Here is a 20,532-nt window from a genome sequence, read left to right as displayed (position 1 = left end):
AGTGAGGGGAGTGAGTGAGAGGGGCTTGGTTGACACATAAAACAAAGATGAGACACCTACAGGGAGAGTGAAGAGAGAGAGGGAGAGAGATTTGTGGAGAAGACGGCTGTTGCTGGAAAATGTAGATAGACACCTCGGAGAGAGAGAAGAGAAAGAAGCGACGGGATCCAGCGTGTGGAGGGGGCAAGAAGGGAGGAGGGGAGGGAGACAGAGGGAGGGGAAGAGCTAAAGAGGAGGGGAGGGGACGAGACGGGCGAGGGAGGGAAAGAGGACCAGCGCGAGTAGAGAGAGAGAGAGAGAGGCAGATACGGAGGTCCACAGACAGACAGCAGCAGCTTGCAGAGTGCAGCATGCAGACTGGCCACTGACGCTGCTGTGGGATTGAACACACACACACACACACACACACACACCCCTGAGGAGTGTACGAGACATGCCCAGGCTGCTGTCCATGGACACACACACACTGGCAGGGCACCAGAGAGGAAATACAGCAGACCCCCGAGCCTGAGGAGCGATGGAGAGCAGCATGTTCTTTGGTGAGTTTGTGTTTACATCTCTCTCTTTTTAAAAAAAATTCTCCCTTCAGATTTCTTCTTTTTTACTCTTAAAGTACGTCTGCTCACTTCTTCTGGATACATACAAAGCAGCTCAGGCTTCCATGAAAAGAAGAGAGCGTGAAGTTACACACCTAAGAGACCTGTTTCTGGTGGTGTGTGTGTGTGTGTGTGTGTGTGTGTGTGAGAGTGTGTGTTCACTGCATGTGCTTTGTCACACTCCCCCTTCTTCTGAATGTTAATGTGCTCAAGCCTGGATGTCACTCGTCCTGGAAAAACTGCAAAAGATGGAAAAAAAAAAAAAAATGTAAAAGGAAAAGATAAACGCGAGAAGTTGTTCCTAAAAATGTTGAATGAACCTGCTCCCCAGGTAACCTCCCTTCCTCGTGCTCATCCTCGCTTCCCCAGCTGGCTTGGCTGTTCACTGTGTCTGTGTGACCTCCTGACTGTCCGTGGGAATCCAGATCTCCAGCCTTTGAGAAGCCACTTGAAATTCTGTGTAGGATATTTAGATACATTTTAGAGAAAGCCCCCTCCGTTAGTTTTTCTGGAGGAGGCTGGTAGGAAGACTTAATGTGCGAGCGGCTTCCCGTCAAGTGCTCCTCTCACGGCTGGCTTACTGTCACACAGGAGGAATAATTACACAGGGATCCTGAGTTCTGAGGGGGTGATTTGTTAAATGAAAGACCTTTTTTTTTTCATCCCGGGGATTAAAGCGATCTGAAGTTACAGAGCGTGGCTTGTAGGAGCGAGCAGGATTTTCTCTTGTTATGCCATACACAGAGGAGGAGGAAGAGGAGGAGGAGGAGGAGGGGGGATTGAGTGCTAGGAGCTTATAAATGAATAAGCTGTCAGGTGCAGAGACAGCTTCAGTTCTGTGAGATGTTAACGCCGATGACGGTCAGGTGTGCAGCTTCTGAAAAAGTAACGAGAAAATAGAGGGTGATGCAAGGCGAGCTGGTTGGAGGAGTTTGGAATTTGCCCTCGTTTCACCCAAAATCATCAAAAGTTTGCGTAAGGAAGCTTGTCAGCCTCAATCAGGGAACAGTGCAGGCAGGTTTCTTTGGTTTTATTTGCAAAGATTGCAGAGTTGTTTCAATACCGACTCCAGAGTCTGTATCAGCTCACCATCAGCTGCTGCTGGTCGATAAAGGGCGAAGGGCGCCGCCTCACTATACTCCCCAAAAATTAGTTTGAAATATATGGATACGTTTCTGAACAAGCGAGGTAAATATTCTTTAGTTGGTGAGTGAAATGTAGAATCTGCAATTAAAATGCACATTAAAAACGTTCTGTGTCTTAAATCGATGGTCAACCAGTTCTGGACCGGGGAGCGAGAATTTGCGCCATTAGCCTCCAAGTTGCTCATGTGCATTTTGCTCCCCTTCAATTAAAGACACAAGAACTTTTTGGGGTGCAAATAGTTTGCGCCCATGACAGCCTTACACACCACCAGAAAGTCGGCTGCAGAGGGACGCGTTCCCTTGAAACGAGACATAAAGAGCGGGCCATGTGGTGTCACTGGACTCAATCAGAACAGACTAGAAAAGCAAGTCAGCAGTTCTAATTCTGTTTCCATAGAGTACATAAAATATTTACCTCTTAGTAAAAGTGCATATTGTGTTGTATAGATCAAATAGAATAGATGATTATTTACGTTAAATTTACAGCTATCGGTTAAAGGTAATTCTAATTACTTGTTAGCATCAAGCTAACGACTTTAAGAGCTACATCTGTAAGACACAGGAACGTCTCTAATTGACTGTATATTAGGGGTGGAATTAACCTCTTGGTATCAAAAGTGAAGCGATTGCAGAAATGCATTAATTATTACATTATTACATTCAATTAGCATACCTTCTAATGGCCAGCAGGGGGCGACTGCACACTTAATGAAAATAAGTCAAATCGTCAATAAAACTATGAAAAGTTATAATTCTTTTTAATTTTCCCTTCTGAGTTCATCGCCTCAATCTGGTTTAAAATCTTCTCTTACAAAGCATATATTCATTTTGTAGATGACGGTGCTTCCTTAGACTCAAATATCATAAGAAGAATATGCCTTTGATGGCTAACTGTGACCGAGTTCAATCTTAATTACAAAAGGAAAAATATGTCTTACAGCTCGGTAGAAAAAATAAACATTTTAAGACGACTGAATAAAAATACGTACAATTGTAATTTAAATAGTTTTTCTCACATACATGAACCAAGGAGTGCGTTACAGGGACATACAAAAATGTCAGACACAGTCCCCAGAAACAATGAAACAGACAGAAATAAATGCACGAGTATATCCACTAACAGGAGGCCTCAATGCTTGTTGAAACCATCATCAGTCAACGATGGTGAAAAGGAAACTTTTCATCAACAGGATCATCCTGAGAGGTGAACAGTTTGATGGATTTCAGAGATGCATATTTTAAAGAGATATTTCTTGGGTCATTTTTGCCTGTATTGGATAGGACAGCTGAAGAGAGACAGGAAATGTTGGGAGTAGAGAGCGGGGGGGGGGGGGGATGACATGCAGCAAAGGGCCTCTTGATGATGCTTTAAAAAAAAGAAGGATTTTATAAATCTTGTCCGAGCTGACCTTGGCTTGTCTCGATGTGATTGACAGGTCACCTGGATAAAGATGTACCGATGCCTTTTATCCCTTTGATAACATATTGTCACTTTGATGGCAAACATTTGAAAAAAAAAAAAAAATAGCAAAGGCTGAAATAACTTAAAGCAACGATGAACAATCGGTGATGTCACAGTAGACAAGTGAGCCCCTGTTACAGAGTCAATGTTGTGTTTTTGTCAGACAAAGTGTTATGAACCATCTTATCTTCAGCGCTCGGCGTGTAAAACTAGAAGAACTGAAGGAGTAAAGGTCAGTGTTTGTGTACAGGATGTGCGTCGCTTTAACATTTATGAATTCACTCCTGAGTGCACGAGTCCGCCGCGGCTCGGGAAGAAAATAGATGGGCACGTCTTAAAAGATTAATAACACTGTTTGTTCAGCAGCTCTGCATTTGCTTGCTATTTAACTGGAACCTGTTTTCTATTAAAGTGATTAATATCAGGAGGTATAGCATGAAGAGGACCGCCAGAGTCTTGACCTCGTTTGAAATGAGACTCCGAGATGGAAAAACTTTAAAAAAATAAAATAAAATAAACAGATCAAAAGAGAGAGCATTAAAAGCTGTCAAAGCATCAAAGACAGGCAATAAAACAAGCGTTACCCAGCAGGCTAATAGGTCTTGAGTGTGTGCTGCAATCATACAAGCTATTAATGTTGTTGAGTTGAAAGGCCCGGTGGAAAAATCCATCCGGTGTGTCTGACTTTGCGGTCAGCGTTTAGCAGCACGTAAACGTCTTTTTGGTTAACCTCAGATTACAGAGCTCACTGGGAAGTGATTTTTGGACCCGATTCAGAGACAGCTGTGTTTATTAGCGAGGCCTCACTCATGACAGCAGCGAGAGCTACAGTATGCTAATCTGAGGAGGACGGGGGCGGGGGGGGGAGGCAGGAGTGTGGTTGTTGTGTAGCTCGCAGCCAAACACACGCCGCAATGTGCCACATGCTGCCGAGATTTATGAGCTTTCATGAGAATACGGAGCTTATCCTGGAAAAGGTTAATTGGAAAATCAGCACAAAGTGTAGCGTTGGAGAAAATAAGAATGTTCCAAAATCTACCCTTTTGTAGTCACTTTGTTCCGAGTAATGGGGGTGAAATGATTTTATCCTCCTCGCTTGAAGGGAAGTGCTGATTTCGGAGCACGCTAAGGGTCGCAGAATACAATCAGGAAAAAAAAACCCCACAAAAGTCTTAATCACATCCGGGGCGTCATCGGCATAAGAATGACTTTCAGTGGATTCAGATTTATCTAATAATTGGATTTATGTTTGCTCAGGGAGAAGAAGGGTTTTATTTTGAACCTCTCAGCCTCTCTGGACAGATCTTATCGTCGGAGCAGCCAGGTTCAGGACACTAAGAGGAGGCGGGCGGTGGAGGTTAGGAGAGATGATTAATTATTAATGCCAGTCTGCGTCCTCCAGACATCGTTTTTACTCGCGCCCTCTCCTGTCACGCTGCCGCAGGAGTAAAAAACGCTTGGACCCAGATCAGTGAATCTTTCAAGGAAGGGCAAAGCAGAGGACAACCGGAGTGAGAAGTACATCATGATACAGTAGAGATACACACATCCTGCCCAATGAGCTGATCATAACGTCTCTTACTGTACTGTTCTGCATCATTAAACGCAGCCTCAAAGGGAATGGGTAAACAAAGGCCAGTGGGTAAAAAAACGTCCATCCATTCTGAGCCCATTCAAATAGATCCAGAAGTCGGATCACATCTCGGTTCTGCATCGTTACACTTCTGGGCAGAGCGAGTAAAAGAGCATCTCCAGAAAGCCCCGGGTTTAATGTGTCAACTGGTTTGTGATAATTTGATTAATTGGAATTAGGATTTTTAGAATATGCACGCCTGCAGGTTGATATCAACTGGCACGATGAAGTCCTTGTAGCTTCAGTTGTTTTGTTCTGCAAGAAAGAACTCTGAGATGAACTGAAATTCACACACACATTGTCTTGTCTTTTAAATGTTAATGAGTAATGTGAAAGCAAAAGATCACACCTCAAGAAAACATGGAGCTTTAATTTCGACTTGTGATTCTTGGGATATAACAAATGCAAAATCATTCAGGGGGGGCTCAGCTGGTAGAGTCGGTCGTCTGTCAACCGAAAGGTTGGGCGTCTAATCACCAACTCCTGCAGCAACATGTCTGATGTGACCTCGGGCAAGACTCTTAAGATAAGATGAGATAAGATAACTCTTAATTGTCTGTTTGCATGGAAATTTCACTTGCATTACAATCCCCAATCAAGTCACATCACACTAAAGAGACAGAACGAACCCCAAATTGCTCTCGCTGCTTCGTTGGCAGCGTATGAATGAGATCGGTTACTTCTGATGGTCACTTTACAAAGCAGCCTACGCCCTCAGTGCATGAATGTGTCGGTGTGACCTGCGGTTTTACACTGCTACTACTTTGAGTAGTCAGAAGACTAGAAAACCGCCAAACAAGCTGAAGTCCATTCATTCTCCTTCTGTGTGTTTTTTTTGTTCAGCTGCTAAATGTTAACATGTTAACAAGCTAGTTGCCAACTTCTGCCAGTCTGATGTTCGGTGACATGAACACGGCACTGATTTTTTTGTCTTTGTTTTTTTTCCCTGAAAACAGCTGCGCATTGCATCTGTGAGGAGAGGGAACCACAAGCTGACAGATGCCGAGAAGCTTCATTATATATATCGATAAGATCAAAACTAATCGTAGAAAATGTAAAATGTAAGGACACCAGCTCTTTGCTGTAACTAAGCTAGTAGCAGAGAGATCTCCCATGATTCCCCGCCAGCCACGATGTCATTTTTTGTTATCGTAGTATTGATCTTTAAGGCGTTGCAGAATCGCAAGAGTGCACGGCACAGCAAAGCTCCACATACACACACACGCGCGCACACACACACACACACACACACACAGCCCTGTGCTCCGTCCCACTCTCTCTGCTCTCTGTTACGACCTCAGAAGACGGTACAGAGAACACTTGTTCCCACACTACACCTCTGAGACAAGAAATGACCTAAAATGACCTTTTGCTAAGCTGTGATGATTTTACTGAGGAGTAAAAGGTTTCAAATCTGGACAAGATGATACCACTTTTAAATCACCTGAATATGATCTTCTGTATAGAATACTCTGGAAATTAAAAGTGATGATGCAGCAGGTATTTTAGTCTTATTCATGATTTATACTTTTTTTGGAGTGTCTGGTCTAAATTGGTTCCTGGTTTGCTGTTGGGAGAGCTGATGACAGAATGAAACCGCTGTTTGCAGCGTTCTGTGTGGCCTGAAATCCAAATCTGTGGCTCAATTTTTTTTTGCATAGACAAACAGTTTACAACCTTATAAATCTCACGTTCAACCGTCGCATATTTGCTGTCAGCGGCTGCATGAGAAAACTCGGAGTGAGACGTTTCACTCAGCAACAAGACGCCATTCATAACGTAAACAAATCAGTGCTGGGAAGACTGTCGAGAGGGGAATACTGACTTATAAACAAGCCTCTCCTTCAAATAATTACACTTTGAATTATAGTTTGTTTCGACCTTTTGGAATACATTTGTTTTTATGATCTAAATACAACCGCTGACAAAAATGCAGAACATAATTAAAGACTAAGCTGTAAAAAAAAAAAGAAAATCGTCTTTTTTCTTTGGATTTCTGCTGTTTCACTTTCAGGTCACTCAGTCAGACTTCTCTGAATGTATTTTAATGACTATCACCTGCTGACCTTTCAGTTTGGAGCGACTCTCCATGCAAAATAGATGACAGGGTCTGCTGGAGAGACTCGGCTCACCTCCGCCCTGCACGCTGCCCCGAGGAGTCAGGTTTTGAGGCCATCGGCAGAACTCAAATATTTTATTTTTTCATCCAAACTGGAGTCAAATATTGACACTCCAAACAAAGCAATAATTAGAGAAGCCATCTGCTCTCCGAGAGAAGACTCTAACAGCCTGTTTCTCTGTCTTATAGCCTGAGCATCTTTAAGTCACTGTGATGCTCACAGGTCTAGAGTTCAGATGAGCAGCCATGAGCTCTTTCTGCAGCCCCTCTGCTCCGTCTTACATTTTGCTCTGTTACTGGTGTTGACAGATGATCGGCCCTCAGGGAGTTGAAACACTAACCTCTGCTGCGGGCAGGAATGTGCTTTGTGTTCAGGCATGTTGGCTGGATTGAGATTGTTTTGTTCTCTTTCACAACACGAGACAAAAGAAAATCAATTTGAGTAGATAGAGCCTGAATAATGTGAGCTTAAAGGGAGGAATGTTGAGGGGGAAAAGGTTAAATCCAGTAGAGATTAGACACCGTCGAGTGCATTTACTCTGAGTACGCATTTGTTTAAATTTGTACCTAGTGGGGCGCCGGTGGCTTAGAGGTTAGTTCGTGCGCCCTGTGTGCAGAGGCTGTGGTCCTCCGGCTGGGAAAAGGTTGGACGCTTCTCAGCACGTCTCTGTGTGTGTGTGTTTCTAGGTAGAGGCAGACAGGCACAGTGGCGATTCTGGAGTCTGTTGGGGCCCGAGCAGAGGCGCTGCTTAGGGCCCCAGACCAATAGGGGGCCCCCAAGGGCTGACAAAATTTGAACTAAAACAGTGACCCATAATGTGCAAATTTTTGCAATGACAGTCAGAAACCTCCTGGGGCCCTATCTGTCAGCATTCACTTTCATTGCCCTGCTGAACGCTGGTTGGAGGGACCATCAACTGATTTTTGCCTTCGGCCCCAACAGACTCTAGAATCTCCACTGGAAATTTGTTTTTACAGGGGGCCCCTACAAACAGCAATCGTCCCTATTATGTTATAAATAATCTGACACCATCACATTTTTTTAGAGGTAGTTATGTTATAAAAGTGTCTCTCCCAATGGTTAGGGCTAGATGAGCATCAGTTACTATTATATGAGTGAGTGCTGTCAGATGGGGGGTTTCCTACTGTTGTTGTAAACGTTGCACCTTTTTGAGCCACTGCTGTGGTTTACAGTTTATCAGCCCTCGGGGGCTCCCTACTGGCCTGGGCCCCCCAAGCAGTTTCCTGCCTTGCCTATTGACAAGCACCGCCTCTGGACAGGCATGGGAGGAGCGATCGAGGGCAGGATGCTTATTATTCGATCCCGGATTGTGTTAACATCTCCGATGGATAAATTATAAAATCCCAAGAAATATTTTGCCCTTTTTTTTTGTATTTAGTCAAAAAACGCTGCTCTGGACCGTTAATCAGAGTGCAATCACTCTGTGTTACTTTTTTAAATTAGTTCCTTTTTTTTTCTGTGATTAATTAATCAAAATGAACGTGATACATCGACAAGAAAGTCAAACTGTTTCACACTTTCAACAACCTGAAATGTTGTGTAAGTTTCTAATTCTGATCGACGCAGGACTCTCATAGACAACATGACGGTCTGTGGATGCAAGAGCAGAAAAAACCCTGAAGGCAAACCCCTTCCCCTCGCTGCCCAGTAATTTCAACACGTTACATGAACCCGTCGTGTAATCCCGTGTGAAAAGGTCATGGTCGTTTCATGAGTAAGAAAAAAAAAGAGAGTCCATATTCACAAATTCAGGAGACTGCTTTTAAGCACAATTTAAACAAGCTCAAGCCCATTCACCATTTTATAGACGTAAAGTTTTGAATGTTGCACTCATAGCTTCTTGGAGTGGAGTGTGTCAGTAGAAAAAAACTTTGAGACTTTATTGTGTTTTCTCTGCTCAGCGCTGGAACTCATCTCTGTGTGATGCCACGGAGAAAGAAAACTCACAGACCTCAGCCGCAGTGACACGTCAGATCTCATCTCCCATCACTCCAAACCAAAAAAACAAACACGACCCTATCAAAGAAAATCACATTTCAAGTCTTCACTCCTCATCTCGCTGCAGAATAAGGCCCACACATCAGCCCTGCTGTGTGTGTGTGTGTGTGTGTGAGTGAGAGCGTGGCTGTTTTGACTTTACACGTCGGGCAGTGAATGGTGGATTTGACTTGGCGCGAGGTGCGGCGCGCCTGCAGGCTGACGTCAGGCCCTGCATGTCGAGAGATGGCACGGTTGGATGCTCTTTGCAGAAGGACATGCTTTGCTAAAGTTGGGACTGGGACGTGTCTCCACATGAGACGGCATGTGTTCTTTTTCCAACAGATGGCAGCGCTCCGGCGACTGCAGGGAGAAGACTGAGGATGGCGCGGTAGAAAGTGGCGGGGGGGGGGGGGGGGGATGGGGGGCAGTCTGTGGTTTCCCCTCTTTACGTCTTGTCTTTATGACTTTTTGCTTTTTATTTACCCCTTACCACAGCCCGGGGACAGAAACGTGGCAAACCTTTTGTTTTATTTGTCCCAAGACGGTGGTTTGATCCTGGATGTGCCAGCGCTCTAGAGCCACGTTGGCCTGCAGTTCCACCGTTGTAAAAATATGCAGCAATAAAAGAAATCATCCTTCTGGTTCTCATTACAGCTTTGCAAAATGGCTTCTTTAATTCCTAATGTTTTAGAAGGCTGTGACAGTTTTTCTCCGCTGTTTTTTTTTTGTGTGTGTGTGTGTGTGTGTGTGTGTGATCACTCCGTGTTGAAATCGTCCCCGCGCTGGTTCCAATTGGTGGTTTTCTGACGCTGCACTGCTGGCGTGGCGCACTCACATGACAATATAAGTGAAGTATTTACTTTCTGTTTTTCCTGGAGATGTGTGGGCCAGACCTCTGCTGCCGTTGAATCACCTCATCAAGACGCTCTGTACCGGCTGCAGTGATTCCACATCGGCCGTTTGCGGGGACAGTTTCAGAATGAGAACATCTGTTTGCAGAGATAAACATCATCGCAGCATCACGGTCAAAGGCATCCACAACTGGCTCTCTGCGCGCATTGTTTGTGTCTGAGTGTGATTAAGAGAAGAAATTAAACTCAGGAATTTAAGAAACTGCACCCAGTGTGTCAGAGACAAGATCTACGAGCCAGGTCATACAGACGGAGACCGACGACTGATGCAATGTGCCGTCATGATACAGGATTTTTAAACTTTGAAATGATACAAGTAGAAATCAAATCATATCAATACCTATGTTTGATACCAAAACAACAAATACAGCAGTCCTAGGCTCTTAATCTTTGGGAATTTTGAGTGGAGAGTGGAAACTGTTGATTGTTGTTTGACATTGTTTGTGTTTTGTGTTATGTACTGTTTTTTTAATGGGAATCCTCTTTTGGACAGAAGCGACGCTGTAAAACGGGGTTTCCTCAAGGGGACAGTAAAGTCTAAAGTTTATGTTAAGAAGGGTTCAAAGTTTCATGGGCAACTATCACCATGAGCATCGGGTCCGGATGAATGAATCCAGCCAGGACACTTTATTTGTGGTTTTCTAGATTTATTTCCCTCCATTCAGTTCAAAAGGGTTCAAATAAAGAGGGAAACAAAGTGAGTGAGTGCAGTCTTTAAATAAGCAGCAATCAGGTGGATTCAATCTAACTAATGGTGCTCAGAGGTCGTAGGGGTCGCGTGCAGACCGTCTATGGTCCTGCACCAATCGCAGAGACTAAACGTCACCACTCCCTCCTGATTATTTCCTGCTCTGTTCTCAGGTCCGCTCACTCTTACTTAACTTTTTTTAAAGATTTATTTTTGGTCTTTTTGCCTTTATTGGATAGGACAGTAGATAGAGCAGGTCACCAGGGAGAGAGAGTGAGGAAGGACATGCGGTAGAAGGAGCCACAGTTCGGACTTGATCCTGGGCCGCCCACCTGAAGGACTGTATCCTCCGTACATGGGGCGTAACCTAACCGCTAGGCCATCTGAGCCCCTCACTCGGCCTTTCTGTGGAAATCCTAGGGGGCTGACGGGTGAAACACAGATTAGAGTGTAAAAGTGTGGTTTTTTACATTCACACATGCAGCTCAACCTGAAAACTTCAGGACTTTTTTACGAGTTTTTTTTTTGCACAACGCAGTTTCAGTATGCACATGCATAAACTTCATCACCCCCTTCCTCCCTTTCGCAAGTTTTCCTGAATATTACCTGCTCACACAACAGCTTACCCGGACTTCATGCAGAAAATGTGGAAGGAAGAATTCCTGGTTAAGTTGCGATGAATGAACTGGCCGTGTGCATTCACTTAATGGGACACACAATGGGGCACTCAAAGTAATCTGCTCTACACACAGTCTACGAGCCTGCTGACACAAAGCCTGCTGACACAGAGCTTTCAACAGACTCATTTCATCTTTAGAGCTTTTTCTGCAAAGTGAATTGTAGAATTAAAATCTCAGACAGAGCTTGTCGATAAATGTTGAGGAGATAATTTTGTAAGATTTTTTTAAATGAAGTGCTGAAGACTTGAAATTCCCCAAATTTGAGATAGAAAATTAAGTAGAGAATTTATAAAGTTGGAGGTTCTTCCACGGTTTAATCGTTCAAATTATCAAAAAGATTTATTTTCTTTCCGTGCCCATTAGACGAGTCAACACACGGTACAGAATTAGCAAGTTCTTTTACTCCTGACATCGATTGAAAGTGACTTGACCTGAAGTGAAGGATGTCTGCTTGGCTTCTTTTGTGTCTCAGGTGCTAAATATTTAAATGGCTGACTGAATAACGCTGCGGAGAGACACAGACTAAACAAACACCAAGACGGATGTAAACTGAAAGAGTCTCAACATGTTGCCTTTTGTCCCCTCCCCTCCCACAGGTAACACGTGTCAGAATGGCCTCTTGCCCGCTCTGATGCGTCCCACCCTGCCCGCCGTCCAGACCTCACTGGGCATGAAGCAGTTTCTCCCGTTTCCGTTGGACGCAGCTTCGGCCGTCCGCCTCTTCCCAGGATTCAGCGCGGTGAGTGTCCGGTGTGTCGTGTGATTTTATCTCAGGCTATTTCACCCTCATGAAGGTCATCAGATGGATAACAGAGTTGGTGTTTTTTAAGATTTATTTTGGGGCTTTTTCTGCCTTTATTGGAGAGATAGGAGAGTGGATAGAGTCTGAAATCAGAGAGAGAGAGAGAGGGAATGACATGCTGGGAAGGAGCATCAGGTCGGATTTGAACCTGGACCGCCATTGTAGGACTAAAGCCTCCGTACATGGGGCACATGCACTAACCACTGTTCCAACAGCACCCTGATAACAGTGTTTTTCAATTTGAGAAACACCTGATTACTCGCTTTTCATCTATAAATCCCAGATGTGTGTGCACGTCTGTGTCTCTCATCTTTGGAGAAATGTTCATTTTAATCAGTTTTCACTAGAAATGCACTGATATTGAAAATCATACAGATTGTGTTGATCATGTGTTATGTTTTACTCCTTCAATGGATTTCATACAATTTCTGGTAATTTGCAGGGGCGTGGTTTTACCTTTGTTTTTTACCTGTTCAGTTGAGTGGCAGGGGCAATTGAGAACGGGCTTCAGAGATAGTTAAAAGGTATAAATCCTGGGAGCGAAGGTTGTAACTTCAAGATAGATAGATAGATACTGAATTGACCCCGAGGGAAATTCAAAGCATCCAGTAGCAGGTAACAAAGACGTACATGACATGAAACATTTGTTACAAACTAACCACAAAACCGACGCAGAACCAACACAGAATACCCCTAGATGAATCAAACTTCAACCTGTGCAATTAAAAATAGACTTATACAAGAAATGTACATAACCTGTACCCGTTCCTGTAATTTTTTGTGTGTAGCTCCGTTGGTAAGGTGGAAGCAGACCGAGAATACCCTTATAGACCGGCCATATTATCTGCATTATCTGCCGATATCTGCTGGTAGCGATGTTCCACCATTGCATCCATACAGTTTTCATTGTAAGCTGCATACAGTCACAAGCTTCACACCATCTTACGTTTCAGTCATCTGCCTTTTTTCCTTTCATAAATGTATTCCTCTTTCATCAAAGGCTTTCTCCGAAATCTCCTCGTGAAACATCTCATTGAAACGATGCTTTCAGATCTCTAATAGAAGACTCCTGAAGGAGAGCGAGGAGGAAAGTGGTGTTGACACTTAAGAAGAGTGCATCTCTCTGTGGCAGAAAAGTTACTTTTATTTAACACGTATTTATTCAATTTTTACATTATACAAACAGTTCAAAGTGGATATTCTGCCATTGGGTTGTACTCCTGTTATTGAAAGCGTATCATTTAATCATGCATAAATGCAGAGGAGCATCCATGGAAAACATTAGGTTATTGTGATAGTGCACTTACTCTCTGGATCGTTTGCATATTCTGCTCTGTCTTGGTGATTTAATGGCAGCTCTGCCTTCAGGGCTCTAAGACCAAACCTCATAAAGAGAGAGAGAGCGAGAGAGAAAGCAGGTTGTTGCTCTGGGAGGAATTTGGCTGCAGAGTTCGACTCATCTCCTTGTTAACATTCACATCTGTTTTTATTTTCTGCACAAAACACGGACATGTAGCTTACCATCGAGAAATGTTGGAAACCGGTCGGCATCCTTGTTGTCTGGCTGCAGTAACTCTGCCCGATGTCTCCTTGAAGGACTCGATTACTTGACAGGCACTGCAGCTAAAAGCATCTTTGAGATAGGACGTCTTTTGTGTGAGATTCTCAGAGCTGTAGAAGTTTTGCAAAACACACTCCACATTGCACCAGCAGTATTTAGACACTCCAACATTGTGCCTCTTTAAAGAGTGGCTTTTTTTCTAAACCACCTACTACTGTACATACTACTATAGATGTAGCATGCCTTATGTGCTGCATACTGCCTTTTACTGCGTAGTAGCTGGTATGACTGCCTGTCGTGGTTATTCTACAGCATGCCACCCCTGGTTAAGCTGGTTTCTGGTGTTGTAATGAGGAAGCAAACAACAGCCCAGCTGACGGCAAACCCTGCTACTTCACAGTCTGACAAAAGCTCACAAGTTATTATTTTAGATTTCCATGATTTTGAGAATCAACAAAGATAACTGGTGGTATCTTTGTGTGGTTTGGTCTGATTGGGATTATTTCTCCTGTTGATTTCTGTCTTCTGATCTCTGACCTGGCGCTTTGCATTATGGGAAACAGTACGCAAAGGAGACAGGTCTGATGCATACTGTAAGTTTTTTCCAGATTCAGTACGACATCAGGGTAATTTTGGCAGACTGCAGATCTTGCATTTGTTCGCATAATACACACTGCATTGTGGCCGCATCAGTGAGTACTACTTGTAACGGTAGTGCCTGAATGGGCGGCGCCGTCTCTCTTCCTCCACATGGTGGTAGAGCTGACAGTTGGAAAGGTGCAAAAAAATAAACATGTTTGAGCCTCTGAGTGACACATAAAAAAGCTGAAGGAAGTGCGGTAAATGGATGTAACTGGATGTATGCCACAGATGAAGCGGAGGGACCAACTTGAGGTTAAGTGTCTTGCCCAAGGACACATCAGACATGTGGACACAGAGCTGAGCACAACAAACCGAGATGGAGTTTGACTTCACCCTCTTTATAGAAAGTCATATATTGAGTTCTGATATATTTGATATCTGCTAATGTTTAGTATGTTCTACCTTTAAGAGCTTGCTGTTTGTTAAACAGCGCTGATGCATTTCAGAGACGCACTCTTGAATTGATCTCTCCTCCAGTATTGATAAGTGGCATAAACAGCTCTCTGAAATGCAACGTTAGCATGTGGCTACAAAGACCTTATTGGATTTGCAATCTGCGAGGGCGCTACCCTGCAAATGGAGCACTCAGCCGCTGCTCACTCACTGTAGCAGGACTCGTGTGCACGCCGCTATTTACCTATTGATTTCTCTCCTTGAGTAGAAAGTACTCACGAGGAAATATGTGGCCTTGCGCCGTTCAAATCAGTGCGGTCATCAAAAGTATATGATGAGCCGTGGAAACTAAGAACACTCGAACAGATAAAAAAAAGGCTTTTATTAGTTTTTGAGACTTTTTCTTTTCCAGCATCTTCTTTTGAATTACAAGGAGAGCTTGATTTAAATAAGCTGGATAAAGAGTTGAAATATGGATCACAGCTGGATAAGAGAGAGAGGAAAAAACACGCAGATGAAGGGGGGGGGGGGGGGAGGGGGGACGTCAGGGAGAAAAGACGAGATAACCCAGGGGAGGGACGATTGTTTCTGTGAAGAGAGTTTCATGAGAAAGTTCAGGAATCCGCGTCCCCCTTTTTCTAATCTGTATTTAACAGACTCGTCTGCAGATAATGAGTAATACACTGGGAGGCCTCCAAGTGGTGGAAAGCTGATACTAGATTAACACAAAGTAATCACCTCTCGCTCTCTGCTGCGCGCACACACACACACACACACACACACACACACACACACACAAACTCCTCACTCTCTCTCAGACTCGTTTTCTTTCTCTTTTTGTCTCTCAAACTTTCCTCCGAGCTGCTGATCGTCTGATCAGCTGCAGAATGTGGAGCAGCCGGGTTGATCTCTGAAACCTTTAGAAACAAATGTTCTCGTTCTGTTTTGCTACCTTAAGAAAAAAAAAAAAACACTTTCAACACCGGTGCACGTTGGGTATCAAGGGTGCGACAGAGGAGCCTGTTTGCCAGCGCGGAGGTCTGATCTGGTTTCTTTGTGACACACAAGAAATGTTTGACAAATCTTGGAAACAGAGCTGGGGGGGGGGGGGGGGGGAACACCTGAAATGACAAATCTGAAAACCAGAAAACCTCGGAGAGTCGTGGGAAGTTAGAATTGGAGTGAAATAAAGGTACACTTGTAGAAATGTGTGCTTTAGAATCTGAAGTGATTGTCTCCTAAGTGGGGAGTGAATACCTTGAATAACCAGAGAAGGTTATTTGGATTAGTTTAAAAAGAGAGAGATGAAAGATAAAGTGGAAGAAAAGAAGACAGAGCAGGATGAGAGTATGAGGTGATACGAGTAAAGTGAAGGACAGGTTCAGGAGGGTTTTAAAGGAAAGTTTAAGGTCATCTCACACTCCGTTTTTCTTCTGAAATCGGAGCATGTTAAAAAATAAATTCGATCACATTTTATGTCAATCATGTTTGACTAAAGAACTTTCTCCAATTGGATGATAGGTTGTGAAGTGATAGGGTAAGAGGTCAGAAATAAAACAAACAAATGTGGGTGATATTTTGATGGATGCATTGTTAAGAAAAAAAACTACTGTTATTATTTTTGGAAATTTAAAATGAGGATGCAATACTCTCGCCTCTCTCCTGCTTTTTATGCTGAGGACCTTTGATTGGAAGTTGGCTTCAGGTGATCTCGATCACCAGCTGCAGGATAGAGAGAGCACCGACCTGCAGAGCAACAGGAGAGAGACAGAGAGAATCACACACACACACACATGCTATAACGCTTAACACACGTGTTTTTGTGTGTGGCTCCGGTCAGTCGGTTTATTAAAGGTGCAGATCTGTGATTATAATTGCGCACAGAAAGCAAACAGCTGCTGGAATCGGCTGCAGCACATTTCAAGAGTTAAACATCAAACTGAAGCGAGTTTCCCGCTGAGAGCGCACACTTTGGATCTGCTGGGTGAGGTCAGACTTGTTTACGTGCCTCCAGGGATCAATAAACACTTACACGTCCTCATCCAGAGAAGGAAAAAAAACCTCAAATGATGGTATAGACGATGATGACATTTGTTCCATTAATGTGCTGCAGAAATGAGGACACACTTCATCCAGGGAAAATCACATTATTGGAAGTGTTTGAACTTAAAAAGCAGAGAAAGTGTGTCCACACCTGCATGAAATGGGACTAATACCAAAGTCTCATGTCAAGCCTTTTTGCACAATCTTGTTCTAGGCTGAAAGACACGATCATGAAGTCCTTAGCCGCAGGGAAGGAAAAATATTTGTTATCAGATTTTCTCTCCTCCTCCTCCCCCCCCCCCCCCCCCCCCCCCCCGATGGGTCCTTTAAGAAACAATGAAATGTTACAGAAAAATGTGGCTTCAGGACATTAAAAAAAAAAGGCCTCGTGCATGTTACTACACGTGCTCTCAGATACTCACAGAGCGGTGAAAAGGGCTTTGAGGAGGCTCCAGTGTGATGGGCGCTTCTAGAACAAAAAAATTAAAAGCAGGGTGGAGGAGACGTTCAGAAACATGTCGTCGTTTAGCGGTCGTGTTTTATTAGCAGGTGTCGAGCGGTTTATGAGCAACTTTTATGTTCGTTCACTCACAACAACACAAGAGCTGCTGATTGATTTAACACAGACTGTTTTTATTGATGTGTAATTTATGTTTGTCATGTGGCGGTACAGGTGTTGTCCTTTTAGGATCCATCCGCCCGTCCATCATCTAATTATCAGTATCTGCAGACGTACGATTTTTGGCCTCTTTCAGAAATGTTGCACAACTAGTAAAAAAAAGACTTCTCTCTGGTCAGGTTGTCAAAATGTTCAATACTTCGCTATGGCCTTTTTAAACGATACAAACTCCATTTTTCAAATCACCAGAAGTACAAAAGCTTTTGTAGAAAACTGCTCTTGCTCAAGTCATTTTTAGTGCGGAAAAATTTCCAACATTTTTGTGCAATGACGACAGTGTGCAGCTTTCAGCAGTAATAAAAAAAAACAAGACATCTCCAAATATTCAGGACAATATTCCGAACTAGGACTTTTATTTTTTGTTGCTGTGGTATCAGAACAGGCATCAGTATTGTTTGATTTTTACTAGAACCAAACCTTAAAAATCTGGTGACCAAGTGGCAACCAACCTGATGAAAAATGAATCCAATGTCGGAGTGTTAAATGCTGAAATTCCTCGATTGTCCACTAGAAGCTGGACCCAAACGGCCCACAAGTTCTATACACACTCCATGTTAATATGTCTACTTGGATTGCAGAAATAAACGTTTTAAACCGGTTAAAAAAACATCAGCACAGAGGATCACTCCCGCAAGCCTCTACATCATCTTTTGTTATTGTTTTGATTGAGAGTCCCCTGGTTTTTTTTAAAAAAAAGCATTTTGTCATTTATTACAGAACCTGACAATTGAGTTGCACAAATTGGGTTCATTCTCTTTCTTAAATGTCTGCACTTTTTTCTTTTCTACTACTTCCTGTCTCTGCAACAGACTCGTTTTCTATTTTCGCTTGCATCTATCTGCAGCATCTCAAAAAATAATTCACTTGTAACATGTTTTACAATGGCACAATTGAATCTCCTTTATATTCTCCATCCTTTATAATGAGCATCAAACTCTCAGCAGCAGCTCGGCTAGTCCTGCAGATGAATACATCAGTGACCCTCCTTCATGGAAGTCATGGAAAAGAATCTGTTGCAATCAGCATTTTTTGGCTTTGTCCAACCTAACATTCATCATCATCAAGGAAAAGCTCCAGTGTTTTGCTTTGTTTCACTCCAGAACCAGAACTTGGATTCGGAGCAGCTTAAATGACCTCATGTTTTACTGCAAACGCTTATCAATGTTTTGTGAAATAATTTTCTCCACCTTTTAAGGATAAATTTTATCTTGTTTTCTTTTTTTTCCTCTGAAGATTTATTTGTGTTGTGGAGAGAGAGAGAGAGAGAGTGGGGAATGGCATGCAGGAAAGGAGCCACAGGATAGACTCAAACCGGGCCGTCAGCCTGGAGGACTACAGCGTCCATACACGGGGCACGCACACTAACCACTGACCCACCAGCGCGCTAAGAGAAATGTTATCTTTTAGCTGATGGGAAAATGTCACAGTACACTTTGATTAAAACAGAACATTCCAGTTAAACTTTCAACACTGTCTGTGACTGGACGTTAACCGCGTCTGAAACTCTTGACATAAAGAAAACCTGAGGATGACATGTGGTTTGTTTGCTGCAAAGAAACAGAGCGGGATCTTTGCAGAACTTTCAGGATTGCTCTGCAACTTTCCGCTGATTCAATCAGACAGGAGTTATTGAAATCGCCACCTGGAAAGAAATGGAGCAAACCTGAGAAGAAAAGGAGGGGGAAAGGCAGTGAGAGCTCAAGGGGAACGAGGGAGTTTTGGAGTGTAATGGAAGAGAAAAGTGAAATTGGGGGAGGGGTGGATTAGTAAAGAGAGAGAGGGAGAGAGCGAGAGAAGGAGGTGTGTGTTTGTGGGTATTTTGGTCATCTCTCTCTGGCCCTGAAAATAAGATCTATCTCACCCGGAGCCTGCATTTGTCTTGGAGAAACAATACAAACTCCATTTCCCCCTGCAGAGTCATCAGGAATGTGATTTATCGATTCTGTGCACAGATCTGCACGCTGGGAAAATTGCTTTGTAGTCCTGCAGCAAGAGCAGCAGCAGCAGCAGCCGCGGCGGTGACACATGGGCCTCAGTCTGCACGCACGACGGCATCACAGTCCATTGCAATGTGTACCCACCCGCGCTAAGTCAATGTTAGCATCGATGGCTGAAATGGAAATGTGCTCTGTGACAAAGCAGATAACACAGTGAAGCCAGAGGAGTTCTTATGTTCTGGAAGTATAAATCCTGGTTACTTTTCACAGAGGCGACGATCAGGGAAGAGACAGACGAGGCGAAGCACGCCGGCCTGACCTCCAATCCCATCTCTGGTTTGTTTGTGGTCCGATTAGGTCGTGTTTTCTGCTCACTGACTCGAGCTTTGTTGGTGTGATTCTCGCTCCTCTAGTTTTTAACTTTTCTGTCAGCTTTTCAGCAGGTAGAAAAACTCAAAGAGAAATGTACACCAAGAAAAATATTAAAATTAACAAATAAGAAACAGCGGCTCATTGCCTTTTTAATTTATATATTAGAGCTGAAACAATTCAGGTCAATAGTTGGCTATTAAATAAAAACCAAAGATAGATTATTGAATGTCAATATATGTTCACAACAATAGATTGAGTCACTAATCTGTCTGGCAAGTGTAAAGCTCATGACTGAAACCAGCCGTCACTCACAGCTGCAGTGCCAGAGGGAGACACTAGGGGGAGACACCAGGTGGAGACACTAGGGGGAGACACCAGGGGGAGACACTGGCTCTGCTGGTGTGGGTAATCAGAGAGAGAGACGACCGCTGTGAAGTCTTTCCTTAAATACATCGAATATGGCGCGACAGAATCACGAGTGAGACATTTTAAAACCAGGAGGCGTGCGGGCCCTTTACGAGAAATTGAGCGGGATTTTCACCAGTAATCTTCACTGTAAAGTTCAAATTAACGGCTCTTCACAGGAATTTACAGTCAACACTGTGAAAAAAAACTGCCAGGAATTGCTGTAGATTGGCAGTATCAAAGTGAGAAGGGCCACCACCCCCCCCCCCTCCTGCCTCTTGGACTGGGATCCTCGAGAGGATTCATGATGGTGAATATATTTGCAGAACCAGCAGCTCCTCCCTCCGCTCCTCTCGATGCTTTAGTTTTCTGTTTTTATTGTTGACTTTCAAATGACAAATGATTGCTCAAAGTGTGCCGTGTGCGATGGCATAATGACGAGAACAAAGGGTGAGTCAGGCC

General features: G+C 43.6%; 1 protein-coding gene across 1 annotated transcript in view; it reads left to right on the top strand.

Moving 5' to 3' along the window:
- Positions 1–275: 275 nt before the first annotated feature.
- The window catches only part of znf385d (zinc finger protein 385D), a 93,024-nt gene continuing 72,767 nt past the window's right edge, over positions 276–20,532 (top strand). Inside the window, exons 1-2 of the mRNA XM_020640391.3 lie at positions 276–539; positions 11,833–11,975. Coding sequence (XP_020496047.2) covers positions 518–539; positions 11,833–11,975 — 165 coding nt within the window. The 5' untranslated portion in view covers positions 276–517. The remainder of the gene's footprint in view (positions 540–11,832; positions 11,976–20,532) is intronic.

This window comes from Labrus bergylta, chromosome 8, assembly GCF_963930695.1.
Source record: "Labrus bergylta chromosome 8, fLabBer1.1, whole genome shotgun sequence".
NCBI lineage: Eukaryota > Metazoa > Chordata > Actinopteri > Labriformes > Labridae > Labrus > Labrus bergylta.
Note: the sequence above shows the minus strand (reverse complement) of the source record. Positions and strands in the feature narration are given on the sequence as shown.